Consider the following 12,321-nt stretch of genomic DNA (forward strand, 5'->3'; position numbering starts at 1 on the left):
CAGTGGAGAGGTCCTTATACAGGTAATGATAGACAGAGGAGAGGTCCTTATACAGGTAACGTTAGACAGGGGAGAGGTCCTTATACAGGTAATGTTAGACAGAGGAGAGGTCCTTATACAGGTAATGTTAGACAGGGGAGAGGCCCTTATACAGGTAACGTTAGAGAGGGGAGAGGTCCTTATACAGGTAATGATAGACAGGGACAGGTCCTTATACAGGTAACGTTAGACAGGGGAGAGGTCCTTATACAGGTAATGATAGACAGGGACAGGTCCTTATACAGGTAATGTTAGACAGGGACAGGTCCTTATACAGGTAACGTTAGACAGGGGAGAGGTCCTTATACAGGTAACGTTAGACAAGGGAGAGGTCCTTATACAGGTAATGATAGACAGGGACAGGTCCTTATACAGGTAACGTTAGACAGGGGAGAGGCCCTTATACAGGTAATGTTAGACAGTGGAGAGGTCCTTATACAGGTAATGTTACACAGGGGAGAGGTCCTTATACAGGTAATGTTAGACAGGGGAGAGGTCCTTATACAGGTAATGATAGACAGAGGAGAGGTCCTTATACAGGTAATGATAGACAAACAGTGGAGAGGCCCTTATACAGGTAACGTTAGACAGGGGAGAGGTCCTTATACAGGTAATGTTAGACAAACAGTGGAGAGGCCCTTATACAGGTAATGTTAGACAGTGGAGAGGTCCTTATACAGGTAACGTTAGACAGGGGAGAGGCCCTTATACAGGTAATGTTAGACAGGGGAGAGGTCCTTATACAGGTAATGTTAGACAGGGGAGAGGTCCTTATACAGGTAATGTTAGACAAACAGTGGAGAGGCCCTTATACAGGTAACGTTAGACAGGGGAGAGGTCCTTATACAGGTAACGTTAGTCTGTAGATAGAGTTGATCCATTAACACAGACGGTCTGTAGATAGAGTTGATACATTAACACAGACCGGTCTGTAGATATAGCTGGTCTCTCCTGGAAGTTAATATGCTGTTGTTTGTATAATTCCAGGCTATCCACAGTGGCCCAGAATCTATGCAGTCTATGTACCCTGAAATCTTTCACCAACTCCTGACCTTCATAGAGTATGGGGTCAGAGTGCCCAAATATGGTCAACTGGATGCCAAGGCCTTTGGTTCCGTCAAAGGGCCACAGGTAAGACAGTTTAAACCTTGCTATGTATTTAATGTACCTTGTGTTGTAACTATATAAAAGATGTGATGTGGTAGATTTTTTTTTATTTGATTTCACAAAAACATGAAAATAAAGAAGATAGTATTAAAGTTGCTAAGAGACTGGCCACAGACTCACTGATCTAACATGTCATCTCCACGGTAACACAGACTCACTGATCTAACATGTCATCTCCACGGTAACACAGACTCACTGATCTAACATGTCATCTCCAAGGTAACACAGATTCACTGATCTAACATGTCATCTCCAAGGTAACACCGACTCACTGATCTAACATGTCATCTCCAAGGTAACACAGACTCACTGATCTAACATGTCATCTCCACGGTAACACAGACTCACTGATCTAACATGTCATCTCCACGGTAACACAGACTCACTGATCTAACATGTCATCTCAAAAGTAACACAGACTCACTGATCTAACATGTCATCTCCACGGTAACACAGACTCACTGATCTAACATGTCATCTCCACGGTAACACAGACCCACTGATCTAACATGTCATCTCCAAGGTAACACAGACTCACTGATCTAACATGTCATCTCCACGGTAACACAGACTCACTGATCTAACATGTCATCTCCAAGGTAACACAGACTCACTGATCTAACATGTCATCTCCAAGGTAACACAGACTCACTGATCTAACATGTCATCTCCACGGTAACACAGACTCACTGATCTAACATGTCATCTCCAAGGTAACACAGACTCACTGATCTAACATGTCATCTCCACGGTAACACAGACTCACTGATCTAACATGTCATCTCCACGGTAACACAGACTCACTGATCTAACATGTCATCTCCACGGTAACACAGATTCACTGATCTAACATGTCATCTCCAAAGTAACACAGACTCACTGATCTAACATGTCATCTCCACGGTGACACAGACTCACTGATCTAACATGTCATCTCCAAGGTAACACAGGCCCACTGATCTAACATGTCATCTCCACGGTAACACAGACTCACTGATCTAACATGTCATCTCCAAGGTAACACAGACTCACTGATCTAACATGTCATCTCCAAGGTAATATTTCTTACCCGGTATCACTGATCTAACATGTCATCTCCAAGGTAATATTTCTTACCCGGTATCACTGATCTAACATGTCATCTCCAAGGTAACACAGACTCACTGATCTAACATGTCATCTCCAAGGTAACACAGACCCACTGATCTAACATGTCATCTCCAAGGTAACACAGACCCACTGATCTAACATGTCATCTCCAAGGTAACACAGACTCACTGATCTAACATGTCATCTCCACGGTAACACAGACTCACTGATCTAACATGTCATCTCCACGGTAACACAGACTCACTGATCTAACATGTCATCTCCACGGTAACACAGACTCACTGATCTAACATGTCATCTCCAAGGTAACACAGACTCACTGATCTAACATGTCATCTCCACGGTAACACAGACTCACTGATCTAACATGTCATCTCCACGGTAACACAGACTCACTGATCTAACATGTCATCTCCAAGGTAACACAGACTCACTGATCTAACATGTCATCTCCACGGTAACACAGACTCACTGATCTAACATGTCATCTCCACGGTAACACAGACTCACTGATCTAACATGTCATCTCCACGGTAATATTTCTTACCCGGTATCACTGATCTAACATGTCATCTCCAAGGTAATATTTCTTACCCGGTATCACTGATCTAACATGTCATCTCCAAGGTAACACAGACCCACTGATCTAACATGTCATCTCCAAGGTAATATTTCGTACCCGGTATGACTATCTATCCTAACTTTCCTTCATTTCCTTCCTACCATGGAGTGGTTGCAGTGTTGCCCCTTTACCTGCCTGTCTACAAAGAAGGTCTGCATATATGTTCCCAATCTATTTAGTAATCAGAATGCTGATATTCTGCTTGAGTCCTTTTGGGATCAAACATCATTATCATTGCTCTGCAATGAAATTTTAATCCATTTTTAGATCACCTGAGACATTGTCTTAAGTGACTTTTTTAAATCTCCCCTGAACCATTTCAATGAAATTGTGCAGAAGCAGAAACCTGCCATGGCCAAAGGTCAACCAAATTGTGAATTATATTTGTGTACATTTCCTTTGATAACTATTTATGCATATTGCATTTTGGGACCGATCCAAAAACAACATGGCCAATAGGCAGCCATCTTGGATTTTGATAATTGAAGTTTGTTATCGCTATTTCTCAGAAAGTCCTTAAGAATCTTTCTCATATTTCATAGGTAAGTTCCCCTTGGTCCCTAGTTATGCATATTGCATTTTGGGACTAATCAGAAAACAACAGGCTGGGCTCAAAGTGGATATTTTATATAAAGTTATTAAATGTTTTGAAGGAAGAGTGAAAGAAGAGAAAAGATCAGTCTTTTATTTGACTGATATAGATCATTCAATGGTGGGCACCAAGATCCCTCTGGGATCCTAATCTTGTTCATGTAATCCGGTTGATATTGTATTAACCAGAAATATTGATACACATGCATATGCTTTATTATAATTTACCAATTTGTATATAACTTTCCATGTACAGTGAAGTATGTCCGTGTGGTGTCTGACTTGACCTTTATGACTTTGACCTTTCTCATTAACTACAGTGTATAGCTTCAGACTTCACACCCCTGGTGTCTGACTTGACCTCCTTGACTTTGAGCTTTCTCATTAACCACCGTGTATAGCTTCAGACTTTACACCCCTGGTGTCTGACTTGACCTTTATGACTTTGACCTTTCTCATTAACCACCGTGTATAGCTTCAGACTTTACACCCCTGGTGTTTGACTTGACCTTTATGACTTTGACCTTTCTCTTTAACCACAGTGTATAGCTTCAGACTTTACACCCCTGGTGTCTGACTTGACCTTTATGACTTTGACCTTTCTCATTAACTACAGTGTATAGCTTCAGACTTTACACCCCTGGTGTCTGACTTGACCTTTATGACTTTGACCTTTCTCATTAACTACAGTGTATAGCTTCAGACTTTACACCCCTGGTGGCTGACTTGACCTTTATGACTTTGACCTTTCTCATTAACCACCGTGTATAGCTTCAGACTTTACACCCCTGGTGTCTGACTTGACCTTTATGACTTTGACCTTTCTCATTAACCACCGTGTATAGCTTCAGACTTTACACCCCTGGTGTTTGACTTGACCTTTATGACTTTGACCTTTCTCATTAACTACAGTGTATAGCTTCAGACTTTACACCCCTGGTGGCTGACTTGACCTTTATGACTTTGACCTTTCTCATTAACTACAGTGTATAGCTTCAGACTTTACACCCCTTTGTTTTATCTATAGTTGTTATCTTTGACCTTCACTTCTATACAAGGTCACCTTGTATCTTGTTTTGACAGGTTGATTGGGTGACCATGAACTTTGTGCCATTTGCAGAGAAATCTGTAGTACTAACCGTAGATCTGTACCGGTCAACAGCCAAACATCCTGCTGTGGTGGACACACAAATATTACAGAACATCATCAAGGTCAGTATCCAGGGACTTCTAGTTAGGTGTCAAGGTTAAACCTCAAGGTCACAACGTGTCCATTGGTCCTGAGGTCATATCAAATTAAATCTATAAAGAAAGGGCGACAGGTTTCATGTATATACAAAGCATGTTGGGTCTCGTATAGACATGTAAAATCAGGTCTCCAATAGACAGGTATTGTCCGGTCTCATATAGACAAGTAAAATCAGGTCTTCAATAGACAGGTATTGTCCAGTCTCGTATAGACAAGCTATGTCTATAGACAAGCAATGTAAGGTCTCAAATAGACAGGTAATGTCAGATTTCATATTGACAAGCAACATTAGATTTCATAAAAACAAACAACGTCAGGTTTCATGTTGCATAGAAAAACAACATCAAGTTTCATATAGACAAGCAATGTCAGGTTTCATATAGACAGTACCAATGTCTTAGCCATAGACCCAGAGTAAGTGGGTAGACATAAAATACCGGTACACATGTCATGGACATAGACCCAGAGTGAGAGGGTAGACATAAAATACCAGTACCCATATCTTAGACATCGACCCAGAGTGAGAGGGTTGTCATAAAATACCAGTACCCATATCTTAGACATCGACCCAGAGTGAGAGGGTTGTCATAAAATACCAGTACCCATATCTTAGACATCGACCCAGAGTAAGTGGGTAGACATAAAATACCAGTACCCATATCTTAGACATCGACCCAGAGTGAGAGGGTTGTCATAAAATACCAGTACCCATATCTTAGACATCGACCCAGAGTAAGAGGGTAGACATAAAATACCAGTACCCATATCTTAGACATCGACCCAGAGTAGGGTAAAACCATATCTTAGACATCGACCCAGAGTAAGAGGGTAGACATAAAATACCAGTACCCATATCTTAGACATCGACCCAGAGTAAGTGGGTAGACATAAAATACCAGTACCCATATCTTAGACATCGACCCAGAGTGAGAGGGTTGTCATAAAATACCAGTACCCATATCTTAGACATCGACCCAGAGTAAGAGGGTAGACATAAAATTTCAGTACCATGTCCTGGACATCGACCCAGAGTGAGAGGTTTGTCATAAAATACCTGTACCCATGTCATGGACATCGACCCAGAGTGAAAGGGTTGACATAAAATACCAGAACCCATGTCTTGGACATCGACCCAGAGTGAGAGGGTTGACATAAAATATCAGTACCCATATCTTTGAATTGTTTGTGGCCGAGTGGTTAAGGTGTCCCGATACTTTATCACTAGCTCTCCACCTCTGGGTTGCGAGTTCGAAACCTACGGCAGTTGCCAGGTACTGACCGTAGGCCGGTGGTTTTTCTCCGGGTACTCCGGCTTTCCTCCACCTCCAAAACCTGGCACATCTTTAAATGACCCTGGCTGTTAAAAGGATATTAAACAAAACAAACCAAATGTTTGAATTTTGAAATATTTTCCTATTTGTAACTGAATTAACTTGGCATTGTGTATTGTAAAATATATTTAACATACAGTGGAACTTTCATTAACTCGAACTCGGAAAACTCGAATACTCCGCTTAACTTGAAGTACCTTGTCAGTCCCGGCCGAATTCTCTCTTTATCTTAGTAAAGAAAACTCGGAAAACTCGAACTCGGAAAACTCGGAAAACTCGAAAAACTCGGATAATACGAAGTGAAAATTTGGTACCAACAATAAAAATCCTATTTGAAATGATCGAATAACTCGAAGTATAATTTTCGTGTCCAACAACAATCGGTGGTAAACGCCAACATTTTTTAATAGCGAAATTCTGTTTGTAATACTGAATATATCGGGACTACAAACCTGCATGCTATTATAAGTGTTTCATAAATTCATTAAAGAAATTGTCGGTGGAATCTTATAACAACAAGTCTTGGTGATAAAAAGTACCGCTTTACTTACATCAGGTAATTTCCTAAGGCGGTCGCCGATAATAGTACACACGATAGTCAACAACTCATCTACCCGCTCGCTCAAGCGGAACTAATCTCTGACACACCGGTAGATCTACTCGCCTGATGTTTTTACAGATGTAGAAATGAAACTGGTGCCTATTAAATATTTAAACTGCTGAAACAATAGCGTAATTACTGCCGAGGTGTTCAGAGTACGACTGTAACGGTCAGCGCTGTCTATTAAATCGGATAACATGCCAACTCAGTAACAGTGACATTTTATACGCACATGCGCAGCCCAACTTCCGGTGCTAATACACATGGAAATGACGTGGTTATCAGTAAAACGTAAGTAGGCCGATCAAACAGTATTTTATATGTCCAATATAAGGTTATGGTTCTGTTACGTTTTACATACAATCTGTGTTAAACTTAAACGGTTATTTGATTTGACATGAATAAATTGTTATTCTGTCGAATTCTGTTTTATTGTTATTCCTTTTGCATACATGACTTGCACATCAGATCGTTATTGAATTGACAAAGTGAAAGAAACGGGTACTTTATTGTGACTGTATATCGGCAAAACTACACCAAACTACAAGTGACAGAACGAAACATTACATATATATTTACATGTATTGACCAGTCTTCACACTAAACTGATGAGCAACAGAGCGGAGTTATAATGATTATATAATGTTGACAAATATTGACCAAACTTTTCACCAAAAATGACAACTCGCTTAATTCGAACACTCGGATAACTCGAAGTTTTTTTCGTGGTCCCGTTGACTTCGAGTTAACGAAGTTCCACTGTATATAAATTCTACAGATAGAGACTTGAGAATTAGTAAAATGCCATGCATCAATTCAATCAGTAGTAGACCACAGTAGTATAGCCTGGCCATGGGTGATTTTTAACGTCAGGATGCCTTTGGCACCTGCCGTTATAGTCGTGGGTAAATGTTGTTAATCACACTTTTGTTTCTGGCTAACGACTTCTCTTTTCTGTAATACAAATGATATTCATCCGCAGCCACATATAGTTCCTATTTTAACACAGCAATTATTGACACGATTTAACTGATGGTTCCCGTGTTTACTGCAATTACTTAAAATGAAATATGAATTTTCGGTGTTCTAAACTATTTTAGACTGTAAATATAAACATTTTCCTCATCAGTATATGCAATTTTCCTGGTGTAGGATTACGTAGTTCTGTCTCGATCCTGCCTTGAAAACGAAAGTAAACAAATTCAGTTTGATCGTCGTGGAAATTTACATGCGTCCACAGAGAAGCTATCCACATGTCTTAGACTCATATGTTCATCCTGAGATCATATGCAGGAACATTTCATATAAGCCTAAAACCAACCGTGTTTATGTAGTCAAATGTTTACAAATCTATAAATAGTTCTGCAGCGAAACAGGGAAAACTTCAGCTGTCACGTGACTAATCACGTGATCATCACTAATCGGCCAAAATGGCGGTTATGTCTAATGTAATTAAACCAGCGACCGTTTCCAGTTTCATATTTATTTGTATGTCGCTAGAATACGCAAGAAATATGACCAGGAATTGAAGGCAAGTTGTAACAAACTACATTGTCGTTTTTCATGAGGATTTTGTTAAATAAGATTATTATTTGTTTATTTGAAAAGAATCTAACGATTATGATCTGTGACTGATGTACCACAGTACTAACATCTTGTTTGTCAAAACTGTAGGCCTGTATATGTCTCGTCGGACAGCGTGACCGACAGCGCAACCGTAGTTTTATATCGGAGGTGAATTATTTGTATTTTCGATGTTACTAGGGGTAATAAAATAGGTGTTTGCTAGGCCTAATTAACATCTTATGGTATAGATAAAAAAAACTTAGGGTGTGTACATCTTGGATTATATCTCTGGTTGTACAGTACATGTAACTATTAATAAACCGTCCTTCAGTTGATTTTTTTTTTTTCAAAGTTTACAAGTAGCTTTACTGATTCAGAAGTATATCAATAATCTTCTGCAAGCATTAAATAATTAGATCAGAGAAAGAACTATACTCAGCTATTGGAAACTTTTCAGCAGATAAATATGTTATACATGTTTTCTTGAATATGTATATAGAATAGGAATAACCAGATTAAGACATTTCATCTGATACAAATGTAGCTGTCTGACTATAAATTCCAATTTTAAATTTCTTATTTATGACCTCAGACCCTGATGTTTCTCAGGGCCTTTGGCCCTTTGATTTTGTTAAGCAATTAACTCCTGTATTATGATATGCAAAAAAAAAGATGAAAATTCAATGTATGATCTAATTGGTATATTCATTATGAAGTAGTATATATTGAAAAACAGTTTTGGGCACTTTTTATTGTACACATCAACCTCATGTGGACAGATAATTTATTTGGTTTTGTATAAAAAATAATATATTTATACTAATATATGTCCTGTATCAAAAACGATAGATTTATACTAATATATGTCCTGTATAAAAAATATTAGATTTATACTAATATATGACCTGTATAAAAAATGATTGATTTATATACTAATATATGTCCTGTATGAGTTTTAATTTCCAAAGAGCCATATGGAAATGTACTTTAATATAAATTGTAAGAATTAATGATGTGTTTAAATCATGGGTCCATGATCGTCAAAAGGTAAGTTTTAAGGGTTAAAGGGTTAGCACTCTTTAAATCTCTGAAAAGGGTGAAGCACCAGGCAGGGTAACAAAAATCACTAAAATGTCTTTTAATCACTAGTGTAAAATGTCTTGTCTTTAATTTTAATCACTAGTGTAAAATGTCTTTTACTCACTAGTGTAAAATGTCTTTTACTCACAATAAAAAGTTTGTCAAAAATAGTCTTCAAGTTGAATTGGTTTGACCCGATCACTGTATGCATCGATGCACCCTCAGATACAATAACTGTGAACTTGTAAAGATTTATGAATTCTACAACCATACATCCATATAAAATACAAACACACTGTATATCACTTTACAACCTACTATGCTACATTAAAGATTGTTTTATCTCTGGAGTAGTAAAGGTTTCAGATGTGGAATCTAGGACTATTTAAAAGGTGTGATTCCCAATACAATAGTAGCCATATATGTTTTGTATATAGTGTATATAAGGTTAAATATGAACAAACATATCATTTCTATAATGAAAAGTGATGTATCATATCTGTATTGTCAAAGTAAACAAATTTCTCGCCTTCCTAAGAGACAGTCTGTCTGTAAGGCTTGTTTTTTGTCCCACATCAGAGTGCTATTGTAAACATTTTGATAGATTATCAAAGCCTCTGGCTTTAATTGTAAATTTACCTCATAGCCCAGATCACAACAGCTAGAGTTGTTTGTCATAAATTGAAATCCAGATCTGAACAGTGCTAATTGGAATGTTTCTTAGAGAGACAGTCAGTGAAGTGGCACAGGTGCCCTGGGGGCTTGGATGGGTGGAGATAGGAGTGCCATTTTGTTAGAGTGACAGCTGGTCCACTCCCCAGGGGTGCTGGTTACCATGGTAAATCCAGGGTGACATGGGGTGACACCAGGTCACAGGACCAGTAAGGTAGGTCTGCCCTGGGTAAGGTAGATCTGCCCGGGGGGAATGGTCCAACTCAAAAACGATCTTAGTGTAAATTATAAAGCTTAGTGCACATTGCTTTAGGCAATTTTCTATGTATTTTAAGCATTAGATAATTGATTGGAAAATTGAAGGTATTGTTGACATGTGAAATTGATACATTGTTACTGTGGATATACTTTTTGTAAACATAAGGACAGACATTTCTTTACTCATGTCATTTTAAACTTAAAACATTGGAAAAAGTCTCAAAATTAAAACAAAGACAATCTTATACAGATAACATTTATTTGTACAAATTCGTATTCCACTATCATTAATCCACATCAATATCAATCAAAGACCACAAAAACATATATAAACATTGATTGTACATCCCTGATAACACTGGGACTCACATGGCCTGGATCTCAAGTCTCTTTCTCGATGTCATATTGACAAGTACAATTTCCTTTTTATACAGTGAGCAGAAGAATTGATATAAAAACATGTCCACACCTGATATATATACTCTCTAAACAAAAGGGCACAGGAACCCCAGAAAATATATACTCTCTAAACAAAAGGAGCACAGGAACCCCAGAAAATACTAAGCAGCTGTCAACAATTCTGTTTGTAAACAACAACTGGAAATTAAACCCTGAGAATTGTGTGCGGGGCCGATTCAGTGGTCCTCAACTGTATCTACATGTATGTGAAAAACATGTGTTTGTATGAAATAACAATGTGTTTGTAGTGATCACCGGGTAAAAATGCCTGTACGACATGGAGTCAATAAGGTTAAAATTGCTGAGGTGTTGTGACTTTGTGTTATTGAGAATAGCACCATTCCTCCAAGTCCTGAGTCACAACTGATGAGTTCGGAACACCTCGCCTCAGTTATATTGACCTTCCATCAAAGATTATCATAACATCTCAGCTGAGGTGTTCTGAGTGAACTTGTATGTACAATTGACATCATGTAAAATGGATTAAAACATCAACAAAACCCTCGTGTATAGGATGAGGTAACAATATACAGCATTTATCAACAAAGTGTAAAATTCCTGAGTTCAAAGGTCACTTAAGCATGGCCAGTAGTTTCTTATGATGATTAAAAACTATCAACTAATTATATGAATCATATACAATGTAAATGTTCAAATTTTAGGGAATAATTTTATAAATGGGAGATTTGAAGTGAAAATTATGAGACAAAATTAATCCATGTAGTTCATGTCATCAGTGTAAACCTTTGTTATCATTGCCAACATCAATAAAAATAATACAAATAACCAGCCTGACTCACATACCTATTACAGGGACACTCTTATTTTATAAAAACTTAAACGTTTGTCAGTATAATAAACAGACAACTCTCAACATTTGTCACTATAATAAACTAACTCTCAATGTGTGTCAGTACAATAAAACTGACATCTCTCAACGTATGTCAGTATAATAACTGACATCTCTCAACGTATGTCAGTATAATAAACTGACATCTCTCAACGTATGTCAGTATCATAAACTGACACAACTCTCAATGTATGTCAGTACAATAAACTGACAACTCTCAACGTATGTCAGTACAATAAACTTGACAACTCTCAACATATGTCATTATAATAAACTGACATCTCTCAACGTATGTCAGTGCAATAAACTGACAACTCAACGTATGTCATTATAATAAACTGACATCTCTCAACATATGTCAGTGCAATAAACTGACAACTCAACGTATGTCAGTATAATAAACTGACATCTCTCAACATATGTCAGTACAATAAACTGACAACTCAACGTATGTCAGTACAATAAACTGGACAACTCTCAACATATGTCAGTACAATAAACTGACAACTCAACGTATGTCAGTACAATAAACTGGACAACTCTCAACATATGTCAGTATAATAAACTGACAACTCAACGTATGTCAGTATAATAAACTGACAACTCTCAATGTATGTCATTACAATAAACTGACATCTCTCAACCTATTATTTAATAGCTCCAATCCTGTTCTATAATGACATTTTAGCTGTTATAACAACTCTCTGACATGATATAGAATTATAG

General features: G+C 37.9%; 1 protein-coding gene across 1 annotated transcript in view; it reads left to right on the top strand.

Moving 5' to 3' along the window:
- The window catches only part of LOC117331398 (protein MON2 homolog), a 620,780-nt gene that overhangs the window by 560,846 nt on the left and 47,613 nt on the right, over positions 1 to 12,321 (top strand). Inside the window, exons 26-27 of the mRNA XM_033890102.1 lie at positions 1,027 to 1,170; positions 4,613 to 4,741. Of these exons, the coding sequence (XP_033745993.1) occupies positions 1,027 to 1,170; positions 4,613 to 4,741 (273 nt within the window). The remainder of the gene's footprint in view (positions 1 to 1,026; positions 1,171 to 4,612; positions 4,742 to 12,321) is intronic.

The sequence above is a fragment of the Pecten maximus genome, chromosome 7 (genome assembly GCF_902652985.1).
Source record: "Pecten maximus chromosome 7, xPecMax1.1, whole genome shotgun sequence".
Classification (NCBI taxonomy): Eukaryota; Metazoa; Mollusca; class Bivalvia; order Pectinida; family Pectinidae; genus Pecten; species Pecten maximus.